Raw genomic sequence first — 27,341 nt, 5'->3', positions numbered from 1 at the left:
TAATAAATTAACCTTGAAAAAGTAGGATACCAGGAAAATGCTGTCATTACAATTACTTCACATGTATCCATGTTTTGATGTATACAGCATGTGTGGCGTAACTATTGATGCTCACCTTAATCTGCTCAGATCATTAACCCACTTTTCCCCCATCCTCTGACGATAGTTCATCTCCTCCTCCTCCTCCACTATGAGCCTGATCTGGTGCTTAATTTCTGTGTCCGACACCACAACGAACGTCCAGGGCTCTGTATGTGCTCCACTTGGGCCTGTACCTGCCCAGAGAAAAACAAGGTGCAGGGTGAGTGCACAGACAAGCACTATCATTGCACAGCTGCTACAACTCCATTCACAGCAAGTAGACAGAAGTCTACTGGAACTTGCCTGCAGTGTGGATGACATTATCTATGACTTCTCGTGGCACTGGCTCTGGGCTGATGAATCGGACAGACCTCCGCTGGTTCATCAGAGCGTAGAAAGTCTTGGATCGCTCGAGCATTGTCTCATCAGAGTAACGTACTGGGGAGTAGGGTATATGTGGAAGAGCCTCCTCCTCCTCATTACTGTCCACCCAATCACCATCATCTAAAACAAATTCAGAACCATAAACTTAAACAAAAATGTTGAATTGTGAATTGATGTTAATAAGGACTTCTGTGAGGACAGTGGTGTGTAGATCTGTTACAGAGAGCGAAAGTCATCTTTAATGAGACTCATATGATGTAACAATAGTCTGTAAAATACCAATAAAAATGTTTGCATCATTGGCTGAAAATATTTAACTGAATTGACCTTATAGCAAAATTAATACCAGGTTTTGAAGCATATTTCTGTTGAACTGCATCACCATTTTGATGTATTTTGATATGTAAGAACCAAAAAAGCCTGCCGAGACATGCATTGTGCAAGGATGATTTAAGTTGTAGTATATAAGTTATATATAAGCTGAGTTGTAGGTTCTTGAAAATCTTCTTTTTTTTGGTGAGAAACATGAACTTTGCAATAAAGAGGTTCTACATATGTGTTTTGTGTTGAGGTTGTCATTTCCATCGTCACAGCTGGTTCTGCTGAGCACCTACCTTCTTCTCTGGCTCTTATTTCTGTGTTGTCCTGCAGGTCTTGGTCCACCCATGGTCTGAAGTTCGATTTCACAGCCGTTGTAGTTTTGCTCCCTGTGTCGCGTGGTTTCAGGAGCATAAAGCCTATGACCAGACAAAGGAGCACGGCCAGGACAGGTGTGAGGATGGAAAGAAGAGCCATGACTGCTGGGGAGAAGCCAAGTGGTGTGACACACTAAGTGCGGAGCTGATGTTATAAAACCCCCTGGTGTTATCTGGGCTTGACCTGTACACGCTGAGTCAGCATCATCTTTTTGAGAAAACCAAGTCCAAACTCAGTCTATGGACATGGTCTGGACTGCTGGGTTGAGCCACTGATGCTGATTAAGGTAGTTAATGACAATGTATCATAGTCTGGTCATTAGAAACATTATCGGCAACATAAAAGACTTTTATGTCAATGTTACATATTCCATTCATGTAACGCTTCCTCCAGTTCAAATGCCATTCACCCATTTACAAAGCTTCAGTGTTGCAACATTAGTAAAAGTCCAAGGTCCAGATTATATTAGTGCTGTTTTTTACAGCTGTTTACCATATCAGACCAGGCGTACAACTTGGACTTGGACACTTGCAGGATCATTGAACGTGCATTATTTTTGCATCATCCTGGAAGAAATGTAGTGATCAAATGCTCAGGCAGCAAAATTAGACCTCTGGCTCAGTATACACCTCCATGGCCCAGGCCTGGCTCATACATTTCCACATCTAGGTGGACACCAGCTCCTGACAGCTAAAGGAGTGTGTGTGTGCACCAGAAGTGGTCCAAATGTGGGTGCAGTGTCTGACCATCACGCTATATAAAGGCCAGGCATGGGCCAGGAGAAACATAAATAAAAGACAAAAAGGATTTGGCTTTTTTGTGACATAATTTATTGCACAGCATAATGTTGTGCACCAATGACGCAATAGGCTATAGACATTTTATGAGGACTGTACTGTTAACCAAAGGTTGACTTATCCTATATTATCCATCCACTCTCTATACCACTTGTCAAGGTCAAAGGTTATGATTCTATTGCATTCACTTCTATTGATTTCTATTTTGTTCTAAGATTTAAAAAAAAAAAACAAAACTTCTCAATATTACCAACAGGTGGCGGAATTTACTCGTCCAATGTCTGTCTGGGGTGTAAGAGCTCACACAGTCACATGTTGATGATCCGTATTCAGGTGAGCATATGTAGTCCAACCATGGCGGACACCGGTACCGGGGAAGACCTTCTGCTGAGGCTGCTCCCAGCATCTGCCATGTTCTCCATGTGCGCACCGACGCACAGCCAAGCACCATTGAGGGAATTTAGCACACACACACTGCAAAAGAAGAGCACCACCACAACAAATGATTTTATCACACAGGCTCCTTATTTCCTTTGAAAAAGCTTTAAAACCCGTCATAGGTATCCTCCGGGGTCATGTTTGGTTTGTTTGGTCAAATCAATTCCAATTTAACGGCAGTGGACATTACAATGTCTTTCATCTCATATATTTGAAATTAGAAATGAAACAGACTGTTGGAAAGTAATGATTTGGTAAAGGAAAGGGGAAAGACTGATCGGCTCCTTTCTTGCAGTGTTGGCTCCTCCTCCTCGGCTGTCTCCGGCGCTGCGCTTTAAATAGCAGCTGTTTAAAAGCTCCTGTCCACTCTCCTGTCTCCCGCCCAGCCAGCTCCCCGCATCCATTCACGCGTTTCTTCAGTGATCGACGCCTTCACATCCCGCAATGTCGGCCGCCAGCACCGAGACCAGCGCCCCGCTGCCCACCGCCGGCAGCCGCGTCTTCTTCCAAGCCGGGCCCGGGGTGGGCTGCGTGGGCTCGGAACCCATCACCGGGGACGACCCGGTCCAGAAGAGACAGGGCAAAGTGACAGTGAAGTACGACAGGAAAGAGCTGCGGAAAAGACTGGTCCTGGAGGAGTGGATCATTGAGCAGCTCAGCGAGTTGTATGACTGTGAGGTGAGTGGAGCGCAGATCTGAACTCACACGTATCACCTGCAAGCTGAAAGACAGCCGGGGACACCCACTGGCTGTCTGATGTGTGGCTTTGTGATCAAATTTAGGTAAACCTTATGTCGAAGTGTGACAAGAAGTGCAGCTTTAGTCGCTGCCTTTGCGCACACGCACACTGAGGATGCATCCACTTAACGACAGACCACCCTCCTCCTCTCTGTCTGTGCTTTTGGCTTCACTGGTGCCTCTTTGTCCTCTGCAGCACCGATACCTGCTGACATATGGCTGAGGGAGACCAAGCGACACAAAGCTGTCTCCACTCTGAGTCTAACACCGTGCATTGTCTCAGACAGAGGGGGGGGGGGGGGGGTCAGAGAAACCGCACGGTTGCACCTTTTACGCACCGGCTGCGTTCGCCTTTTGATGAAAATGTGTCCTTTTTGAAAATAACTAATTTCTTCCTTTTATTTGGCATTCCTTTTTGTGACGGGTCAAAGAGCCCCTGATAAGTGAATTTTGTCAGCGGTTGTGTTAAGAGTGACAAATTAGACCGCATTTAAATGCATTCTGTCGCTGCTGAAGCAGATTTCTGACCTCTTTAACCCCCCTCACCTTTCGAGGAAAGATCTGTCGCCTGACAGCTCCATTATGCAGAGCTCTCACGTTCACCAGGCGCTTTCTTTAACATTTAAACGGGAGGAAGATTTGCATGCATGCATGCTAGCATGTGTATGTGCTCTGGAAGAGAAAGAGTGTTGGGGGGGGGGGGGGGGCTCTATAGGTGAAAGTGTGTGTGTGGCCACATACAGTACGCTGACAGAGCCAAGTTGGGGGGCAGGTTGTCTTGGTGGCAGACTGGGGGAAACGAAAGAAGGGCAGTGGGTTAAAGATGTGCTGATGCAGTGACTCTCCTCAGCGGCCAATCCCCTCCTCTGGCTCTGTCCCCCTTCCTCGCAGCCAAAGGTCTGCACAGACATATGCACACATGCCCACTGTAGGCATAGCTACAGCTCCTGTGTCCATCTCCTCAGGCTCAGCCAATACGAGATGGTACAGGCGCTGTGAGCGTGCATGCTCATGAGCCTGTCAGAATCAACTGTGTGGACAATTTTTATTTAAAAAAAAGAAAAAGAAAAAGAAAAAGATGTTCAGTATGTGTGTTAGTGTTGTCTAAGTGTGTGAGACATGCTCAATTACACATTAGTGTGCATCTGCTTTAGATTGTGTTTACATGCACTAATCACAGTGAGACAGTGGATATGAACATCCAAGCCTCATTGTCTGTCAGAGTGGTTTCCTCTGCTAAGAGCGCATTAGAATGCAAATATTCCTCAGCCATACTGAAAACAAATAGACAAAGCCAGTGTAATCTAACTACTGCTGTCTACTACTAAATCACTGAAAGTGAATGTTTCTTCCAGCTTCTCAACTCTCAGCTGCTGTTTTTATGACTGTCATTGTGGTTGTGAGCCTCCTCCTGTCTTTACAGTCCTGGTGTGGTTATAGCTGTATAGCCTGTCTGAGAGAGGACTGGTTTGCATTTCAAAGTCAGCTGAGCCCTCAGCTGCATATTTGTCTAGTTGCCAGCAGGTTCACTTGATTTCCAAGTCGTATGATGTCTCACATACATGGTTAGGCTGGTAGAGTTGATGTTTCGATGAGGGCTCGAATGCACTCGCCCAGCATTTTGTCTTGCAGTCACATCTGGACTGTTCTGCATTTGCCTTCCTCCTCCAGGGATGTATATGAGGCTGTGATTTGTTTAATGCAAATGGATTTTTAGATGAAGAATCAAAAACACTGTGGAGAGCATTAGATACATTCCCTGCTGTGATTTTCTGGATGTTCACAAATCACTCCTTTATTTCACCATTGTAAAATTGCTGTTGAGAGATGCACGAATCTGCACACATCCAGTTTGTGTCAACTTTAATTTAACGGTGGGAAATCTGCAGTCTGCATTTCAGTACAGATATTCCCAGCTGTCTCACACCTCCTCATATTATGTCTTTCGCACAGCAAATGGGATGATATCACATAATAATCCCCTGCCTCTGTGGCGTTGGTGCCAGTCTGATATCACGATAGATAGCCTACTGAATATGGAGGGTGTTGATTGTAGAAAGACGTGGATGCTGTCAGAATGGCACAGGACAGTCGGTAATGAAGCAAGTCCACTCCGGTTTTGACACACTGTCACCATTTCAAACTTTCTTTCATCTGTGCATTGCTTTACTGGTGATGTTTGGTCACATGACTGTAAAGTGGAAGTAACACCCTTACCATAGCTGGTAACACCTCCATGATAAACCAAAGGTGGACACAGGTGTGTGTTCTGTCTATGTGTTTGATGGAGTGAGGGAAAGACTGCTGATTTGGCACTGGCTGAACTTAAAGGTCAGCCTCTGTATCTGTTTCATCAGAAAACCTGATACTGGAGCACCACAGCGTGTTTGTGTGGGGGAAGGGTTGGTGGGGCACCGATACTGAAAGCACCAGAGTGGAAACAGGGTTAACTCAGAAATACATTTTATTTTTCTATAACAGGTTGGTGAATCTTTTTTTTTTTCTGTCCAAAAATGTCTCAGTTTTAGAGGTAAAAAAGCCAGAAAACAGAGCTGGTCTTGAAACACAGAAAAAATAAGAGGCAAACTTAAGCAAAAATTGGTTTACTTAAGATGTGAAAGTGCTATGTAGCTGCAGCCACGTTAGCCTAGAATTATTGCGTAAGACTTGTTGGGGTTATGTCCCTTCTCTGTAAAAGTAAAAATAAAAAGCAATATATAAAAATGACAATCTGTGTTTGAGCAAAATCTGTTACTTTAAGACAAAAACTGTAAAAAAAAAAAAAAAAAAAGTTGCAGATTTTGTTAGGGTTCCCTTGTTTTGGTTCTTTCATTAAAATGTTTTGTCCAACATTGATTTTAATTTTCCCTCAGTCTCCGCTCTGCTCCCTCTCTCTTTGTCTCTGGGCTATAGAATAACCGGAGGTGAGTCCTGTCAGAGATGGATTCCTCTCCGCTCTCCTGGGACATGTTGCCTCTGTACATTTGGCTGTTTAGAGGACACAGAGGAGAGAACAGAGTGAACAGAATGAGGGGTGACTGGAGGAAAGTGAGAGTGGGAGGGAGACAGATAGCCACTGACCGAACTCCAGTTCCTAATAAAAAGGAAGCTAAAAATACAGTATCCTATTTTGTCCTCACAGTTTTTCTACTAAGCCATAGCTGTCATAAAGGAGCCATTGGAGGAAATCTCTCTCATAGGTAGAAAAGAAAAACAAATTGCCAAATTGCTTCTGTCTAGATACCTATCTGGAAGACATATGGACTAATAGCTTTTGATCCAAAGATGGATTACCAAAAGGGCCCCCTGGCACTGGCCCATGAGCCAGAGGGGTCAGGGACGCCTGAGCCAGGGCCTCTGAATGAAGTGACTGTTAATAATTGTTCTTTGAAAGTCACAGATCTCAAGGCAAAGCTTCAAAAAAAGCTGCCACAGGAGGACCCTAAATAACTACAAGGAGATGAAAAAAGAAACACACCAAGTGTCCATAAACAATGCAACCATATTTTCTCTCTTTTTATCTCATTTATATAAAAGTGGTGGTGGCCAAGGGCCCATTTTCTCATCATTAATCTATCTTCTAGCCAGTTGTTCTACCTTAATAACTTGACTAGCACTAAGAAATTAAAATAAAAAGCCCTGTTTCTATATATATTGGACACAGGCATGTAAATTTACCTAATCTTTAATCAGTTTGAAACAGAATCTCAATGTCTCCTTTACACTCCAGCTGCTGACGTCAGGTCCGGGTAATTAAAGACAGAATGTGTCAGCACGGTGATGAGTCTGTCTGTCTCAGACTCCATCAAAACAATCAATAAAGGCTGTTAAAGAAAAGACTTTCACTTTGTGTGTGTGTGTGAGTCATTCATGGAGCGACAGTGATAGAGTGGTGAGTCTATTGTGAGCTCGCAAACTCTGTAGTTTTGTGTGTGTGTTGTTGGGGTGCAAACTGCAGAATGAGGGGAGAGAGCCACTGTAATGCCCTACTTACCCATGGCTCAGCTTCAATAGAACCCCACTCAATGACGCTTATTCATGTGCAAAAGCAGAGACACACTGCTCTGCCCTCAGGCCTTGTGTGTGTGTGTGTGTGTGTGTGTGTGTGTGTGTGCATTTATGTCTTTTCTATGCAGGCTTTTTTGGGTTGATGATATTCTGCTGTTATTTGGCAGATATGGGGTGGCGAGTGGTCGGGCGTACTTTTCATGAATGGATGAGCAGAGGCGCACACACATGCAGGTCATTGTGCAAGTATGAACCAAATGGAGCAGGGGAGATCACGGGGAGCATCTAAGCATCAATGCTGGCTTCTGTGTCGGAAAAATGATCATCTTTATCTCATTCCCCCACCCCCCTTTCCTCCTGTGACCTTGTCAGTAACCTTTCCCCTTGCTCACCGTTCTTGTTTTCCTTATTGGGGATGAAGACAACTGCGTACCATGTGAACCTCATAGCGCAGCAGAGGACGAGTAAATAGTGCAATTCAAGCCAAGTCATTAGCAACATTGAAGAGATTTGGGAATAGCTTGTCACGGACAAACACACACATATTGACTGACAAAGACAGATGCATCGAGTTACCATTAAGGTTACTGGATATACTGGATGTGCACATAGTGTAGATGTACAGGTGTAAGAACTATTCTGTGGTCTGTTCCAAGGGGATTTCATTCTTCCTCGCTTTGTTGACGCATTCAAATGTGCATCAATCAATTGAACAAATAGGATTACCTCATTGGTTTTTAAGATGGTTGCTTTCAACATGTGTTTTAAAATCAAAACTACACAAAAAGCGAAAACAAGAGAGATCATGAACTAATTGTGTCTTTTAAGAGAAAAAGAGGAGAAAAGGAAATGGGCATATTATACCATACGATCCAGAGCGACGGCCATTATTTCAGCTGACAGGTACAACCATTTGCAGATTTCACCAGTCAGTTTGTATGCTTGTTTTAATGAGTGACCCTGATGTGTTTATGGATCTGGTGGGGGGAGGATCATTGTTGTGTTTGTTGTCTGCACTGGGAAAAGCAGCCATTTCAAAAGCAGAGACTAAAATAGATAGCCTGCTCACTTAGCGTCTGTGTTTGAGGACACGATGACATGTTTCAAACAGCACCCGCAGACACGCGTATCTACTGCTAAAGGAATGACAGGTGTTGACAACGGATAGCCAGCAGCTGCTGAAACAGTAAAAAAAACACACATTCAGTAGAAAGGTGTCGATTGCCCATCTTAAAAGCAAAACTGAGGGCAGAGGTTACAGTGGAGTTATTTTGTCTTCTCTATATTTTCTACCCTGGTCTCCTCAGTTGATATCAGCGTCTCATCCTTTGGGACAGTCACCCACCTGCTTCTTATCCTCCTCTGCTTCTTTCTGATTCTGCCTCAAGCGTTTGTTCTGCCAGTGTGGCCGTCACACACGTGCATTAAACATTTTATATCTGTAGCCAACACTGCTAATCAGGTATGATGAGTGATTCTAGTGGGCGCAACTATTTAAATAGGATTAATCATTTTATCGATTATGTAATGACTTGTGACAGACAAGTATTTAAACATGATGATAAATGTTGAAATGAAGTCTTTCACTTCTTTCCTCCTCTCTTCCTGTCTTCTCCTTAGTGGTTTCCCACTCTATTAACCCTGTATGCTGTGTTGATGGGCTTAGCTGTGATAGTATAATTCTGGATTTAGATATTACAGTTGCCAACCCTGGGGAAGAGTATAAGTCTGTCTAATGGAGAAAATAAAGATGGATACGGTGAAAAATAAAACAAAGATGCGAAATATCTGCAGGTTATTACCTTGAATTACAGGTCTTCCAGGTGCGGCCCCCAAGAAAAAAGATCACAAAATGGAAAGAACAATTCACAATTGCAGTCAAGTGCCATGATTTTCATTTTGGTTATTTATTTTTTAATTTTTTTTATTCCATCTTCATTTAATTTAAAGGGGATGCCAAATGCAATGTGATTAAAGACTGACATTACAAACAAGTAAGCCAGCTGCAAAGTATGCAAGCAGACTGCGAGCTTGTGAAAGGAAGAGATGTTGACTTTTCACACTTGCACACTGACTTTCTTGTCTTCCTATGACATCTCCTCCCATCTCGAGAGGATCCAGTTAATCACTGGTTTCATTGTCAGCGGGGCAGCAGAATTTATAAACTGGTTGTATACAAAACACTGACTCACTCTGTATGGTTGGCACTGCGAAAAGATGTGAAACGCTGCCGTCACTCACATGTATCTGACAGAGAGAGGAGGGAAGATTATTGTTTTGACTTCCGAAGTCTGGGGCCGTTTATACTGGATATGGATGTATTTCCTTCTTGATAACTAATAATCTACGTTTATGTGTGCTGGGTGACTCTGCACATTTTAGCATCAGCGCTTAAAAGTCTTAAAATAAAAGCTTATTCCTGGGAAGCTTTCTTTTTCCTTCTACATCATTATTTATGCTCTACGACATGTCCACACCACAAATTGTTTTCTCATTGTTTCTCAAATTGAATAAATCCATTCATATCTTGGGAGTTGTTGTGCTAGCTAACTGGCTGACTGCTTGGGACCCTGATGCGTTTGAGATTTTAAGTCCAGTTTGGATGGAGGTGTTGCTTTGCTTTCAGGGCCAAGGTCCAAATGGGCTCCGACTGTTAATATATCAGCCTGGGGAAGAAACTGTGGGCAGTAAAATGAATCATACTTCCTTGAACCACAAACCTGTGAAATAGTCACAAGACAGATTCTGCTGTTTTATTTATGGTTAATATTTTTACTAAAGGAGGATGAGATGATTTCAAGTACTCTGACCTTGTAAAATGAGATAAGTATGAGTGTGTCAGCAGCTGCGATAGATGTGGCAGCGGACTCTCAATTTGGACTATATTGATAATTAGCATTAAGAAAATAATCATCCACTGTCTAGAAAATCCATTTCCACCACAATATCTTTGCTTTCTGCAATCACAGTGAATGAACACATGTAAACAAGGGAATTGGCTCAGTTATGAAAAGCGAAGGTGAAATAGAAGTTCTTTAAAGGAATGAGAGTTGTGTCCATATGTTGTGGCATGGTGTAATATATAACATAAAACTAGAAATCCAACTGAACATCACAATGGCAGATCTCCAACAACTCCTTGGAGTCCTGCGTCTACATTAAATCTGAGGTTGTGGTTTTACCGCAGAGAAGGTGACCTTTCTGGTCCTAATAAAGATGAAGCAAAGCAGGATAAATGGTTAATTTACATCACAATAGGTGTTGAAAATCATTCATATATTTAGCATGTTCCTTTTAAGGATTCATTTGTCTCTTCAAGCCTGCTTTTTTGCACCAGCCCCCCCCCCATATATAATGTCCTCTAGCGTACAGCTGAATCAGCGTGGGAACAAGCTTTTGCTGCAGCAGCTAACTTTATCCAGTGAAGTCACCTCATCTGTGCTGAATTGTTTCATCAAATTGCTTTACTGGAGGGGCAATAGGGAGGTGGTAGAAGATGGGGGGCCGTGAATGGAGAGGAAAAATGCTGTTGAAGCACTTGGTTTTACCATTGCGCCATCTGTTGTTACTATTCCAGGATTTCTTTTTGTTTCCCCGTGTTGTGTAAAAGGTTTAATCCTCCAGTCTGCCCATCGTTTTTTTCTTTGCCCATCCTAACCATGGGTAGTTTCTGTTCCTCTCCCTCACCTCACTTGGTCTGATAAGACGAATTCATCCAACCTTTAGCTCCTCCTCACTTTGATGTGACACAGCATGGCAGTGCAGAGAGAGGAAGAGAGCTGAGCTGTGAGGTTTTACTGTGTTGCACAATGCTCCTCTCCCTTTCTCTCTGCCTCATCATCACAGTGACCCACTTATCTCTGCACCCCCCTCGTCCCTGTATTTTTATTTTCTCCTCTTATGTATTCTTATTACTGCTCTCATACATAGCACTTTTCAGTTCTCTTTTGCTGTTGTTTTTACCTCGATGGCTTTCTGCACAGTCTCCTATTTAACACCCAGCCCTTCTTATTTCTTGTATGTGTGTGTGTGTGCGTGTTTGTCCTTAGTATTATCAAAGTTGTGTCTGGGATCTTTCAGTTACATTTTGGTTCTATTATTATAGAGATACTTTGATATGCCATTACAGAAGAAGACTGCTTGTTCCTTTGCTCTTTTCACGGAACAAACACACACACACACACACACAAAATGATTGCTGACAAATTGACAGCTGATAGACAGTGGTGCTGAGTGCTGTGCCTTCACTTTCAGCATCTGAACCTGAAGCAGCTGCCATGCTCCTTCAGACAAAACCTTTCAACTACATGAACAGCAAACTTAGCAGTTTCCTAGGCTGTGGTATGCTACACCAAAGTCCTAAAATAAGTTAGACGTCATTTCTCATGCCATAATACAGCTACATTAAGAAATTACCTTTTCAACATTTCCAGTACAGATCTCATGCAGAGCTGGGCTTTTGTTCTAAAGCAGTGTCCAGGGAATTGTTTTAGTTTGGTAAAACGCACATGGATATAACGATTCATGGACACTAAGCATGTATGAGCCAGTAGAAATAGGAAGCAGGCTGTCTCATCACATCAGCAACAGGAAAGGATTGTTAGACCTAACATCAGATGCTAGCAAAGACAAGAAGGTCGGTGGGTTGTATATCGTTACTAATACTAATTAGTAATACCACTAAGTATTTAAATTTGTTTTACCCAACCTAAAATGCCCCATGGGGGTTGTATTGGTGTCACATAGAAGTTTGATGTTTTTTGGGTTTTTTTTCTAGTATTATTTTTGGTCTATATATTTGAGGGGCATTGGGCTCTAGAGGTCTGTGCTTTGTTTCTCTCATAATAGTTTTTACATCTGACTATTTTAGGCCATCTCTGATTCCATTTGAATCACGGCAATGTCAGGACTAAATCAGAACTACTGTCAGAGGCAAAAGACTAAATAAAAGTGCAGCAGGTTCACAGTCCTGTCTTTGCTGTAGACATTTCAAATGGTTGTGTCAGGTATTCATCTACTGATGGACCTCTTACAGTATAAATAGACAATTTAGCCGAACTGAAAATTGGCTTATTGATGCCTGTTTGTTGGTCATGTGATTCTGACTCTCTCAGACTGACTATTTCTAAAGTAAAATTTTTACTGGGACATTTCAAGCATAGCGTACCATAAATATCTTCCTGAAGCCTTTCACAATTATTTCATCAGGTCTAAGCTCTATTCAGTATAACTAGTTTTTCTGGTTTGTATAAATAGGCTATGAATAGGAACGATAAGTTGGCAGTTGGCAAGAGAAGTGATATGCTGTCACAGAGAGTTTGAGTCTTTGTTCATATGGACTGTTTGAATAAAGTCTGAATGGAGTGTGAGGTGAGTCAAAGGGACGGGCTGCTTGCATTAACTTCGAGTCACCTCATCATAGACTAACCAGACCGAAAATGCTGCTTAGCTGTTGGTAAAAACAAGTCTGACACACATGCTCACACTTTCTCTCTGCATAGCAAACACACTGAGTGGCTGACTTGCTCTGTTTGTCCCATCAGAGTCTCTTTCAAATAGTCTACACAAAGTTGCCTTCATCGCAACAAACACTTGGATCCTTGTTATCTCTTTTGGACAAACTATCCTCTACACATAACATACACACTGACTCTGTTTTCCTCTTTCCACCACTATGTCTTTCTTCTGAATATGAAACACACACCAACAACAAACGACACACTTATTTTGTTTACCACTTTCACACAATGCACACTATAAGACATAAACAGTCATTTGATGTGGCGCTTTGTGGGCATTTATAATTTAATTTAATTTCTGTAATGCATTCACAACATGACTGTCATTTCTTTTTGTTTTTGCACTGCTATTTTTCTACATATACATTACATGTATGTTATTTGCAACAGACAGCCTCTGTCTGTCATGGTTTTAAGGCATGAATCAGGCATGAAAAGCATTTTATTTCAGTCTGGTGTCTGCTCTTCTTTTTGCATTAGATTGTGTAAAAAACAAACAAACAAAAAAATCTCCTGTTGCTACATATAGTACAGGAAGCTATATCGCCCATAAAATATATATTGTTTGGATAATTTCTGTGTAATTTGCAAAGATGCCTTTTGAATTTGTGTCTCCATTCACAGATTCGTGTTTGTGTGCCTGCCCTTCCCTTTTATCCTACTGACAGTGTGGGCTGTCATTTTATCACCCCACTGTTGGCAGGATGGAAAATTATTTTCCCTGGGGTGGTGGGTATGACCTCAACTATTCTAGGCTCTCAATCACCAGTAGGACAACAACAACTTCATATTTATCTCCTTGTTAAGTGTGCGAGTCTGTTTCCATTCTTGTCATTGCATGGAATATATTTAGCAAGCTTGGGTACTTCCTCATAAGCACCACAGAAAGACAAGGCCCTGTGCATAGTGATGGTAGAAAAAAAGTGTGTGTGTGTGTGTGTGAGAGAGAGAGAGAGGTAGAGAAAACATGGTGATTGCTTGCAGTCATGCTTCGCACACAGCACAGTCCATGCTTTCCCTAGTCATCACCGATCACAGTGATGGAGCGTGACATACTGGCTGCTGACAAGTGGGATAGCCAGGGGTGCTCACGCTCACAAACATGAACACAAGGCAGAAGACTGCACTGAATGGCCACTATGGCAGAAGTCAAGTCACTGACAGACTGGGTTGAGCTGAAATGAGCAAATAATTCGACATTAACTGTGTGATGATAATAGCAGAGCGTTCACAACCACTGGCCACAGAAAGATGATTTGCTGTCAGAGCAAACACTTTTGAGTTTGGAGACACTTTGGGTGTTGAGTGATGAATGTGTGGAACTTCATGATGGCGTCTAACTATCTCCAAATCTCAAAATGGTGCATCCACATAAACACCTGGGCATAGATAGATGAATGAATGAATGAATGGATGGATGGATGGATGGATGCATCCACAGACAGATAGACCTTTCCCCAAGAACGTCAGTGGGTTAAATTCACACTCCTGACTGTTAGTCATTCTAATTCACTTATTCATCTCTATCATTATGTTAAATATGTTCTTTCTATGGAAATTAGCAGGCCAATATATGCCAGCAAGTCACCAGTTACCATCGCTTTTTTCCAACAAGCCATCTTGAAACATGCATATGCTGTAGAAATAGAAGTGTTTCTTTTTTTTTTTTAGGTTGACAAAATCATAAAAAAAATAAATAAATAAAAATAAATTTTACTTTGTATTTCCCAGAGTTGTCAAGTTGAATTACTGAGGTACTTTACTAAGTTAATATTAAAATATTGTTATGTTATATCTGAGCATAGTCAGAAGCTTCAGAGATATGAAGTCCTCCTAATCTGCTAAACTGGACACCATTTTGAGGACATTTTTCACACCACTGATCAGATTTGTCTCACGCTCTTATTTTCTGTGGTAAAATGAACAAAAAGTAATTTAAATGGCAGTAGCATTATGGCCATAACGCTTTCCCCCCAACATGATCATTTCCATCACTCTCTCTGTCCCTCCACTCATTCCTTCATCCTTTTTGTCAATTTGAAAAACCTCATCTCTCCTTGGTGTTTTGGATTTGCATATAACTTGGTATAACCCTGGTTCTGCAGTGATCATACTCCAAGACTAATAAATGACAGGCTTTGATATGATCTGTCACATTCGCTCATTTCTCTGCTTTTCTGTTCCGAGGGTGGGATTTTCAGGGAAAGATTGCAGAACAAGGTGTCAAATGGGACACTCGGCTCCTCGGCAGAGAGGCCAAGATGCGTAAAATGTTGGCTGTTTAAATGCCTCTTAATGGCTCAGGGATAAGGATGAAGGTGGAAGGGCTATTTCTGAGTGCGTGAGTGTACTTGTGCAGGTGACATATTTGAAGGTATGAGCCAGGTATGAGTATTACAGATGTCAAGTGGATTTTTTTTCATAGTGTAAACAAAAGTTATGAGGTTAAGTCTCCTTGTTGAAAATTTACACTTTATATTCATATTCACAGTTAATTTATACATCTTCAATTGCCCTTTGTGCAGTTATTCCTCTGTAAGCCTGCTGCCAAACATACAGCACATAATAAACCATACTTCCAAAGTCTCTTACATTTGGTATTGTAATTTCAAAAGGTATAATTGTAAGCTAATTCCATTTTGTGCACATCAGCCCACCCACACAAAGCTGAAATCACAGAGACTGCGCTTTAATGCTGAGAGCTAAAATCAAATCATCTTCTGTCCTCCCTGTTCCTGTGTCGGAATACCAGCACATGCTCCAGGCTAACACATACAGGGGTCCTAAGAGAGCCTTAAACACACGCACACATGCATACACACAATCAAGAACTAGATTCAGTTTCAGTATTGCACCATCCTGGCTACTTCAAGAAAGCAGTAAAGACAGTAAGCACTGAGCAAGAGGATCGTTAATCTTTAGTCATGTTCACAGTCAGAGGGTTCACTCTGTGGCAGCCTGACTTCTCCAGCTGAAGTAAATAAGACAGTCTCTGCACTGCACCTGTTTTCTTTTGGTGTATGTGAAGGGACAAGTGATTCGTTGCCCATACCCTTCCAGCAATGTAGTGTTATCAGAAAACAAGGGTCTTAAGGAGACCAATCCACGGCAAACTAATAGAACAAGGTGACCTTCGTGATTTCTTGCTTATCTGTGGAGGCAGGTCAGTGTCCTCGAGCGACTGAAGGATTTTAAAATTTCTGCAACTCTCGCGTCAATGATATTCAACAATAGCCATCTAGCTTTCTTACCTCCACCGCCCCATTTTCCAGCTCAGAATATAAAGGGCATAGGGCCAGGGCACTGGCACTAAATGTTGGCATTGAACTTAAGTCATGAAGTGTGATAGCATCCAGTGAACATATTTCCAAGCTAGACTGGGGTGATAGCAATAGAGCAGTAGAATCCATTTTGCCACAGCCATTCAGTGTGATGTCAGTGAGCAGTTCAGCTGTTGGTAAAGGCCACTTCTTGGACAACGAGGCTGCTCTTTTCACATGGTTTTGTTGCCTTTTATTCCCACAAGGGAGAGTTTGGAGGATACATCATGCGGTAGCTGGGAGGGAAGGGTTGAGCCTCCCTGCATACCTCCTCTGTGCAAGCCTTGTGGCAGAGCAAAATGAATCAGAGGAACACAGGACCTTTGAAGTGGTGTTCAGCTGAATACAGCCTCGAACCACCAAGCCGCTAAAGGGCCCTGCCCAGGCAAAATCACATTTCCATATGATGTCTGCTTCCAAGACACAAATATACAGTATGTTTGAGCTGTTTGGAGCTCGGATTTCAGTGTGTTTTGAATATAAACTTGGGCCCATGCTGAGAGGTGAAATGGAACTGAATTGAAAAGTGAGAGAAAGTATGTAATTGAAAATGTGGGTTGGCTTTGGTGTCACAAAAGAAAACTTTGATTTAACAACATGACAATAAAAAATATCAGTGTTTTGGAGATCATTCCAACAGAAATATTCTTGTTTAGTTTCCCATTTTAATTTCCTCTTCCTATCCTCTCTTGCATGATCAAACCCTCTTCCTGACATGGCTCTGTCTCAGCAGCTAACTAACCAAGAGTCTCTTTATTTTCCAGGAGGAGGAGATGCCAGAGGTGGAGATAGACATCGATGATCTGTTGGAGGTCAACAGTGATGATGAGAGAGCCAGCAAACTGCAGGTATGCACATTTGTTCTGTAATATGCAATATGAGTGTCAATGTATTGGAAATGTTGTTGAGTTGAAGGGGAAGTGCTGCATCTTAAATTACTACACCAGGTTAGCCTCCCTGACACCTAAATACTTAAGTCAATGATTTCCATCATTTCCAGATTGGCCTTTGACAAACTGAAGACAATTGTGATTCCTCAGTTTAACCTACCAACAGCACTTGAGGCCAGATGTCACATTGTCATGAGTTTGAAGGCTGGATGTTTTGCACAGCTTTTATTTGTTCATCCAAAAGCCCTGCATGATTGTCAACAACAATGCATTCAAAGACCCTTTGACTCTGGTTCTCTTATTTAAACTCTATTATAAAGTGAAATTATTTCATCTAGATTAGAAACAGGATTCCACTGTGGATTATCGATTTGTACTCATGCTTGTTAAGCCTATTGTAGGAAAAAAAGAGAGCCACGTCTAGCATTGATTTGAAACATGCCTGGAACATGTCTAATCCCTGAATTCATTTCTCTGTTTGCTTTCCTTGCACAGGAATCATTAATAGACTGCTACAAACCAACAGAGGTTAGTATGTTTACTGAGTCTGTCATTCATGCAAACAGTAAAATGGTTGATATTGCTGACCTAGATGTTATTGATGGCCACATGCACAGTTCAATTTCTAATTTATAGACTCTGTGTTTAACCATGCCCCTGGTATGTGTGTGGTTAATGAATATCAGATGACACACAAACACACAAATCATTCTCTCTTTGCAATGTCAACTTGCCCTACATATGCCATAGGACCTTAAAAACTACACACACACAGCACTCTGGTTGACAGGAGGGTGTGTTTGACATATACAAATGCTGTATCTGTTTAACAGTACAGCATTAAAAATGTGTATGCGTGGTTTTAAGGGTTCAGTTTGAGGTTAAGCTATTTTGGTGATTATCAGTGGTATGCCAATCACATTACCTCTACATAAGGTGGAGTCTTTCTGCCTCCCCATCTGCCATGCGTGTGGTATTAGGTCAGCTTGTCACAAACACTACAAGGTCGCTGACCTCCAAACTGTGTCCGCCAGTTTACAGTCGCTTATATGTGCCGTCACAACCACACAACCGTGCCCTTTGACACACGGACACACTGTAATCCATCAAGCATAGAGAAAACCAGATGTCATTTTAACAAACTCTCACAAAGACACCATCAGCTGGGGATAAACAGTGAAAGACTAACTGATTAAAGGAAGAATGAGATCATTGTTAGGAAAATATACAGTATACTGTAGTGGGAAGATGAAGGACAGGAAGGGAGGGATAGAAGTCATCAAAAAGGGCAAAAAGAGGGATGCAGAGGAATATATGAAAAGACAACTGGAGGGAGAAAGATTGACCAGAATATGGGGGAAAGAGGGGGAGGAAAGATACAGAGGAAGTGAGAGGAGGGTGGGCGGCATCAGTAATTAGCTCACTTCCAGTGTCACCCCGAATATAATGAGGAGGAATATATTCCAGTCACACAATCATGGATATTTACATAACCTATTTCTCCAAACCCCTTCTCCTTACTGACAGATTTTTGTCCATCCATTAACCCTTGTTCTTCCAAACACTCTCAGAGTATTACTCCTGGCTGTTTGTTTCTCATCCATGCAGCATAAAGTTGGATATTTCTCTGAATCAGCTTTGCTTTACAACCTGACTCTCTATTGCTGTGTCAATTCTAACGCATTTATTTGTGTTTGGTATCACAATGAATGAAAAGCTGGCATTTATCTAATGAAATTGCATCAGATGACAACATAAGAAGAAGTGAATGTTGTTACTTTTTTCATTTAAAGGAATTAAAGGAATAGTTTTACATTTTACCTCCACAAAAAAAAAAAAAAAAAAGCCAATGGAATGGACCCTTTTAAAGCCAAAACCAAACAGAAACTGTTTGGTAATTACATGTTACACCATGAGAAAAAGAAATTATGTGTTACCTGTACAAATGCTTATGTTTGTGTGTATGCATGTAAGTGCAGCTGTCTGTCTAATTAGTATTTTCTTTCCATCCCTTCAGGACTTTGTCCGGGAGTTGCTAGGCAGGATAAGGGGAATGAGAAAACTCAGTGCACCAACCAAGAAGGGCCTATAATGGCACTCATGTCAACACCAACCAAACATAAACTCCATCATCTCCAGCTCCACCTGCTTCACCCACTCCACATGGACTGTCATGATTACACAGAATAACTTATCAAAATGTTAGTAACTATCCTGCAACATGCCCATAGAATTCATGCCTATAGCACAACAAGGTGTATTGTAATATTTGACTGTTGAAAGGTATGTGAACAAAGCAGAGCCAACATGGTTAAAATGAAAACGTCAAATCCTGCAGCATGCCATAACTACAACTGTGCTTTAACCATCCCCCCAATTCCATATTTCAGAGCCATGTAAAAACCTTTTCAAGCTGATTCTGTAATCCCAACAGCCATACTGATTAAAACACCAAGAAATCTAAAAAGGGGAGTTGTATTAAAAAAATATTTGTACTGCAGTAGGCGTGAAATTAGCTGTAGCACTATGTAAACACAGTGCTCCATGAGTTTGTCTTTTTTACTGAGGTGTTTTACTGTTGCTTCTTTTTTAAAAATGTACTGTATGTTGTCATTTATTGTTCACGTGGTTGAAATGTGGTCTTCAACGGTTCATATTTTTGTCCTACTTTTAAGTCCATCAGTGCTTGCAAGGGATATGTGAGGGAGATCTGCGGTTTTATTTTAAGCGCAAGGTGTTAATACATTAATCCTGTCCTTTTGCGGTGTGTCAATTCTGGAAAGAGTGGGGCCATTTTAGTCTGAAGATTTTTCCTTTTTACCCACTCTTCCAAGTACACTTTTCATCCCAGCAAGGCATGATGGGTGTTACAGTGCTCTGTATGACACTACAACACCTGTATGATTGGCAGCCTTTCACATCATGTCCTTCATTGCTTTCCCTCCTCAGAATACATATCAGTTGGTTGTTTAGGTTTAAGCACCAAGTCCCAACATTTTAGTTGTTTCTCACACCCAGCTTCACTTAACTCTGCTGACTAGCCTCTCTAATAGTGGTTAAAATTGCCTTTAAAGACATTCAGGATTATTTCACCTTTCACTCAGCACTGAACCTTAACTACTGACAACCTAAAGGCAGATATGGTTGTTTCAGAACCTGAAGACAACTTGAAACTTTGAAGCTTAAACTTGTCAGGTCCTGCAAGGGAGGGTGTGCCAAAACTGGGAGTATTAAACCCTAAACGTTAGATGTCAGGGAGATGATAGTGTGACGCAGCTATTCCAGTGAGATTTGGTTTGTGAAACATCTTTGAATAGGATGTTTCAAACTTTTCAAGAATGCAGAGAATATATTGCATAATCCCAGGTTTAAGAGGTGGATCTAGATATTTATTGTTGTTAATGACACACTCAACACACTCAAACACACACACTCAAAAACCTGTAAGCTCTGGTACAATCATGCCTCTGTTATGGGGTTGGGCCCAGTTTCATTTCCGAGCAGTCAATCGTGAACCAACTGAAATGGAGCAGAGCTAAACCTGCTGTGTGATATATATAAAAAGATATATACCTTCAGCTGCCAAAGACAAAAGCTGGGCGAAGTTTGATTTTAACATAACACTTGCAAAACACCCGTCTTGCATGCTAACCACGGAGAAAACATTCATAAAGAGTATAGATATTATGAACTTATAATCAAGCAAAAAAAAAAAAAGAAGATTTTTTTGATTTAGCTACCATGTATGACTTTGTAGAACTTTTTATGTTGAAACAACGTGATTGTCACGTTGGAGAGAATCCAGGAAATTTAAAAAAAAATGGTGCTGTTTTTGATGTTCTTCCCAGGTCTTGGTTGTATAAAAGGCATTTTCACTGTCGACTGATGCCGGAGAAATATGTCTGAAAGAAATATGTGTGTCTTTGTTGATGGAGTGTGTGCAGCCTAGAGTGCCATCGTCCTTTGCATTTTCTCTCCTCAGTGGGGACAGAGTTGGAGCTGTGTCACCACACTCACCAAGCGATGGTTGACTAATTTAAAAAGATCATGTGTTTTCTGGATCAGTGAGTGGGAAGGCAAAGCTAAGGAGGAAGCCATTATAGGCAGCTGAGATGCTTCCAAGATTCATGTTGAGGTACTCTATAGGACTTTCTCTGTCAAGAAACAGTTCAGGGGCAAGAGGTGGATATTTTATAATTTATGGGATTTCATGTGGAGAGTATTTTGAAAGTGTCCATAGTAGAGAGCTTTACATTTGCATGTATTTTTAAAGTAGCATGTTGAAGGGATCATTTTGTTGGCCCAAAGGTTTTTATTTGACAAAATGAAACACTTTCCTTTTTTATACCTTTATTGTTACTATTATTAGTATCATTATATTATAATTAATAAAATATATTCCGTTTTTCAGCTGCAGTAATTTTTTTCTGTACATCCACAATAAGCGTTCTTGTTTTTAAACTGTAATGTGATGTGTGTTTTGTTTTTGCGGATAATAAAAATACAGAATGACTCTGTACTGTTCAAACCCATAACCCTCTGTGTATTTTTCAAAAACGTTTAAGTGTCTTTGTATCCACTGAAAACTGTAAATTACTTATTTGTGTTCTTATTAACAGTAAAGTTGCATTCTCATTCTCCTTCGATGGCCCCATATGGTGTTGTTCTGGCTTCAGGGTAGATTTGCTGCATTAATCTGAAATTTCTCACAATCAACCGAAGTTTACTTTTGTCCACCATGATTCAAAACATTTATCATTGAGTGAGGGTGTTCACATGAATTTTCAAGGAAACTCTGAAACTTGGGCCAGTATGGCCAGTAAATAAACCAAGTTAGAAGTCGCAGCCTGTTAGTATACCTCCACATAGAGACTGAATACAGGGGAGAAACGATATTAAGCTAAGTTAACTGCCTGCTTGTATTACAGGAAAGTGATCTGTTTGTACAGATACATTTTACAGCTGAGTATGTGCCACTTCTGAAATTTTTGTTTTTGTATGTGCTCACACTCTGGTGTGTATGTGCTTTCACACATGCTTATAATATGCATGCTTCTGCACAAAAGCATCATGTTTGTCAATGTGTTCTTTCCCAGTACCAGACAGTGTGGATGTGGTTTAGTAGGACAATCCTGTGCACTGTCTGATTCTGTAAAGAGCTCATGTGTGACATTATTGCTCATTGTGTGCATGAGTAGCCTTTTTCTGCACCATGTCTAGTCCCATATGGACTAGCCTACTGGCCTACTGTACACTGTTGCTAGGGTAGATGTTGCTCGTTGATGTCTGAGGTAGATTTCACTCAATCTTCAAGACAATTAGGTGGGTGTAAGAAAACATAATCACATTGAAAGTTAATATTGCGCCATCTTTTACATGGTATTTCCTATGAAATCTGAGAAAGGAATAAGTCGACATCACTGTAATGCCTCTATAGTCTTATTGTTAAGCTAAATCAGGTGGAAGAATATAGGCCAGTTTCCAGAGGAGACAGACAGAGAGAGAGAGAGAGAGAGATATGTTGTGAATGCACCATAGCTTTTATATTTCCGAAGAGTATGATAATGAATGTCTTCTGATTCACTGTCACACATTTACAAGCAGTTTTGTGGATTTCCCTGCAGGAAACAGAATTGCACCCAATACGCTGCTGCTGCTGCTGCTGCTGTTGAAAGCCAAACTGATGGCAGTGTGACTGTGCAGCATGATTAGGCTCTGTGCGCCTTTAAATTCCATGACCCACTTTTCACAGCTGGGGCTGGCTGGCAGAGAGAGCTCGTGCACGCTGCCTTGAATAATTGGGACTGCAAGGTGAATGTGAGGAGAATAGTTAAGGATGGGAGCTTACCCCCGTCAGCCAGCATGCCCGGTTTAGTCAGCTGGCTGCACACCAGCAAATCTCACACCAGCACAGCCCTCGAGTCGCTGTCAGTCAAGGTTTTTCACAATATTAAAATTGTAGTGAACGGTGCCAGTTGTTTGACAAAAGCGAGGAAACTGTATGGAAATTCAAAGATTTTAGCAACAATACAGATTTTAAAGGCACTGGAAAAGAAACAGTAGCAATACATTACGTGAAACAGCCCAGTGGACCCTACTGTAAATTTTATGTCTTCCCATCCCCCTCTTCATTTTGCCATTCACTCTCTTGAGCCTATATCTTTCTCTCTGTCCCCCTTTCTCTTCATCTCTCTCTCTCTCACCCCTCTCCCTTGTGGAATCTGTGATCCATCATACTTCAGTCAGACAAAATGTAAAGGGGGGCTGTCTTATACACACACTGTATAAGACAATGAAAGGGGTGAGAGATGTGGTGATTCCAGCAGCATATTTCCCCAGTTCCCTTCAGCTGATGGATCCCACCTCGTCTCCACTGCCGTGGAAACCAAGTGCAGCATCAGATGAATGCTGGAGTGATGCCCCGCACTGTTAAAGCCTGATCATTCATTCACATGACAGGCAATTCAGGCATACAGTACTAGTAAGCGAAGAGAGGAGATGTTTTCTTTTGTCACCTCCAGGACTGAGGACACAACAACCATCATAAGCTAAAACTGACCAACAATGACAGCACCATAGGATATAGATAGGTTAGGAAATTATATTGAATTGTTTCATTTCCATCCTTTTCTGGGTTATTTCTTTTGGACAGTTGTTAAATTTTTTATTTCACTTCAGCCTTAAGTGCAAACAAATCCCTGGGAACAATCTCCTTTCTTCATTTTATAAATACTACATAACACACATGCACATGTTCTGCTTACTCAGCTTGCATATGTGTGTGTGTGTGTGTGTGTTTTTGCAAGTGTGCGCAGTGAATCTCGTGAGAAATCCGTCTAATTTTGCTTCACTGAGCCCCCTTCAATTCTCCAACACACAATGCTAAAATTCCTGCAAAAGAAATATGTAGGCGAGCACAACATCACACAGGCTGGTTGCCAGCATTGAAGGCTTGCAACACTGAGAACACTTCATTGAGTTTGGGCTTCAAAAAGTTCAGTGAAGGAATTTTACATCCCAAGGTTGACGTAGTTTTAACTACTTAAAATGAACTTTTGCAGTGTATATTCTGATGAAACTCAACATGTTCATGTGATGTTTTTTTATACAATGCAAGGCATCACAAGCAAAAGTCGCAGTCATCGCCATGGCTGCTTGTTTTCACCGTGGAAGTGTGCAAAAACACAAAAAATATTTCAGACCGCCAGGGTTTATACATCATAAAACCTAAGAAACCAATAGGATCAAGTTTCAAGGACGAGGGCAGGGCAAAGTAAACCTGAGACCTTGTCAGTTGAGCAAGCTACAGTTTGCATTAGCTCAACCACTTAAATTATGTTAACCACTGCCCATTTTGAGCTAGCATAAACAAATAAAGGATTAACTAAAGCAAACTACTATACTGTATACGTAACAATCTTGATACACGCCACCCACCTTTGTAAAATACTCTTAATATGATAAATAACACCATAACTAACTACAACTGTTCAATAATTGTAGTGGAGCAGTACAAAATATATGCTGTACGCAGTAAAAGGTATAAGTAAGTATCATGTTACATAAGAAACAGTAAAAAGTAAAAAAAAAAAAAAAATGTATTGAATTGTACTTAATCAAACATCATGATCCAAAATCAAATATCCATTTTCTGGACAGCCAAAAGAGCGTAAACTCCTTGGTTGGATTATTATACCCAATTGTTGTACAGTAACATGAAGCTGCTAGACAGACTTTTCAAAATAAAAACAAACATAATTCTAAACATTATTAATACACATTAGTGTCTTTGCTCTTTTCCCATATCATTAGGATAGACAAGTAGCAGACAATATCAGCAGGGTGCTATACTGAGCCTACATGTTGTGGATTGTAATGCTTTACAGTTTAACAGGCCTCTAAACCTGTCCATCACATAAATGCCTGGATAGACCGTAAACACTGCTGTGTAAACAATACGACTGGGGAACCATCCGGGGGATTAATTGCAGAGATTTAGAATTAATGGCACTATTTACTTGGATCACATAGCCATATGTCTGCTGGCCTGTTTGTGTATGAACAGTGTTTTTTAGGTTTGTTTTCTTTGCTCTGATTGGCCCTTTTCTGTGTAAACCCAGAGGGTCAACTTTAAATATATATATCATATGTCGAGTGTCTGTGTGTGTATGTGAGTGCCCGCTCCAGGCAGGACAAGTATATTCAGACACTGTTCCTGATGGGGGATTGTTCTATCTGCAGGGGGTGACTTCAGATCATTCTCCATTATGCCATCTGTTTCGAGAGATCGAGATAATTAAAGAGGCTATTAGCATTATGCTAAGGAAAAAAAAAAAAAAATCTGACAACATGCTTAGTGTGCCACGTGTACCAAAAATAATAGTAGTATGTAACAGGGAGAGAACAGGATACTGCAATCAATCATTAAGATTTGATCCAGATATGATCATGCCATTAAAAGAAAAAGAAACAGGGAGACATGCTCCCTTACAGCAACAATGACCAATAGGAAACCACAGACTGGTATTCACAAGCAGGTTAAATCAGCATGGATCTTCTGATTGTCTGGTTTCCTTTGTTTTGTAAATGTGAGATATACTGGCTTCAGTTGTCGAATGGTTGACACAAATGATTTGTTGCTATGGAAAATTGGTAATGTCTGTCTGCTCCTTAAAAGGTAATATGAGGATAAAGCGACGACAACAGAGGCTGAAGCAGACAGGCAGTCTTAAAGGGAAAGTAATAACAGATTGACATGAAAAATAAATAAAGTCAAGGTATGTGAGTTTCTATGTGTGTGGAGAATTGTGGCAATGTTAACAATGGATGTATCATTGAGCTTCATCTTTGCCAAAAAGCATTGCTATAATTTGCGGATTTCTGGATTACAGAATATAAACACGTATGGTTATGTGCATTATTTTGTATCAAGCTTTGTAAAATTCCACCATCATGAATACATCCGCAAAACTACACAAATAAGTCAGTCTAATGAAAAAGAGTATGCTTTACAGGTAATCTGTGGTGTCAGTTGCAGATGGGGATTCACCATCATCTGTTTACTTGTACTTTCTGTTGTTGAGTGTTTTGGAGGTGGCAATTTGTCACTACAGTCAACAGCGACATGTCCCTGCAAGCTGGTTTGAAATGAATTTTCACAGCCTTTGCATTTTTTATCTGTTTATCTCCAAGATTTTGGTCAGCACAACATAATTAGCTGTGAGGATGCTTTCATTGGTGTGGGAAATAATGGAATTACAAGTATCGCATCATCTCATGACCTTGAAGGCAGGCAAATATGCAGGGAAGGTTTCCTTTTACATCATACCCAATATTTGCAGATTTGGGATTGTATCTGCTAATATTGTTGTGAATATGGGACATTACATTGAAAGATCTTAAACATTTAAAAGGTGTGTAGATGAGTTTTAAGGCATTTTGATCCCACATCATTCTTGATATGTAAACGTGATTTATCCGTGTTGTCGATCGAGCTTGTTAAACCAGCAGGCTTAATCTAAAAACTCCACCGCTGCATTCGCTGGTCTGTGCGCTGGGTCCTGTACAAGTGCACAAATAAATCAGTGAGGAGCAAAAAGTCAGCTTTTCCTTAAAATCAGTCTGTTCCTTGATCTGCTTATTCCTCAGCAGCCCACCCCCACTCTCAGTTGTTTATAGTCTTCAATGCAGAGCCCTGCATGTTAATCAACAGAGGATCAGCATCCTAAATTGGAAACGTCTGACATCAATTCCTCTCAAATCTTGTACACATTTAGGTCAAATAAAGAAACACAAACTGTTTTGGTGTCCTCCCTTGCTACAGGTCAGTAAGTAAATACTCTATACCAGAGATTCAAATGTGTATTCTTTTTATGGTGGCCATTTATTGACGAGAAATCGAAGCTGTGTTTCTGGAAACGGAGAATCCCGAGATCTTATTCCTTTGGGAAGCAATTACAGGCAGTTTGGGGAGGCTTTTATCACACACATGTGAGCACACTCAAGCACACATGACCCTGAACCTCACCCGAGGTTCAGCTACCGCCTACTGACTTAACCCTTTACCTCAAGACTGATCTTCAAGACTTCAGACACAACAGACGAACAAAAATCAAAAACAGAGTCCAAACACAAAACAGCCAATAGAGGTGAAGCAGAGGTTGGCTTCGTCTGGAGGGGTGTTGTAAACGAAAAATAAGCCCCATGGTGATGTCCAGAAGTGTTAGTCTGTCAGTGTGTGGGTATTTACCTACAGGCGGCCAATATCTATTTCCTCCGCTCCCTCCATCCGAGTAATTGCCAAACAGCTGGTTTCCATGGTTGCAGTTTCCTGTACACCAATCAGCAGACGATTTAGTGGGGGTCCAGGGGGAGGTAAGCCGCGCAGTCTGGCAAATAGTAATGATATGAGTGGAGATTAGCATACATTTAGCAAGCAACCAAATCCTGGTTCTTATCAGTGGGTTAGTT

The 27,341-nt window shown here is 41.1% G+C and overlaps 2 protein-coding genes across 4 annotated transcripts in view; one reads left to right on the top strand and one right to left on the bottom strand.

Annotated features, from left to right (window-relative positions):
- Window positions 1–27,341, bottom strand: part of iyd (iodotyrosine deiodinase) — a 29,336-nt gene that overhangs the window by 649 nt on the left and 1,346 nt on the right. Inside the window, exons 2-5 of one of the 3 annotated variants that reach the window (XM_029495964.1) lie at window positions 27,121–27,259; window positions 1,080–2,432; window positions 385–585; window positions 116–275 (exon numbers count right to left, since the gene is read on the bottom strand). In XM_029495964.1, coding sequence (XP_029351824.1) covers window positions 116–275; window positions 385–585; window positions 1,080–1,260 — 542 coding nt within the window. In that variant the 5' untranslated portion in view covers window positions 1,261–2,432; window positions 27,121–27,259. Of the gene's footprint in view, window positions 1–115; window positions 276–384; window positions 586–1,079; window positions 3,054–27,120; window positions 27,260–27,341 lie in introns of those variants that run through there. The other 2 variants (XM_029495965.1, XM_029495966.1) reach the window with 2 other exon arrangements.
- ppp1r14c (protein phosphatase 1, regulatory (inhibitor) subunit 14C) lies at window positions 2,747–21,406 on the top strand. The gene is made up of 4 exons (XM_029495967.1): window positions 2,747–3,074; window positions 16,746–16,829; window positions 17,367–17,399; window positions 18,889–21,406. Exons 1-4 carry the CDS (start codon window positions 2,841–2,843, stop codon window positions 18,961–18,963), a joined length of 426 nt encoding a protein of 141 aa, XP_029351827.1. The 5' UTR covers window positions 2,747–2,840; the 3' UTR covers window positions 18,964–21,406.

This window comes from Echeneis naucrates, chromosome 24 (genome assembly GCF_900963305.1).
Source record: "Echeneis naucrates chromosome 24, fEcheNa1.1, whole genome shotgun sequence".
Lineage (NCBI taxonomy): Eukaryota > Metazoa > Chordata > Actinopteri > Carangiformes > Echeneidae > Echeneis > Echeneis naucrates.
Note: the sequence above shows the minus strand (reverse complement) of the source record. Positions and strands in the feature narration are given on the sequence as shown.

Bases quoted from the DNA above. Each gene is read 5' to 3' on its own strand.
- ppp1r14c (XM_029495967.1), top strand. From the start codon at position 2,841: ATGTCGGCCGCCAGCACCGAGACCAGCGCCCCGCTGCCCACCGCCGGC. The intron at 3,075-16,745 runs GTGAGTGGAGCG...TTTATTTTCCAG, and splicing joins GCGAGTTGTATGACTGTGAG to GAGGAGGAGATGCCAGAGGT. The intron at 17,400-18,888 runs GTTAGTATGTTT...CCATCCCTTCAG, and splicing joins ACTGCTACAAACCAACAGAG to GACTTTGTCCGGGAGTTGCT.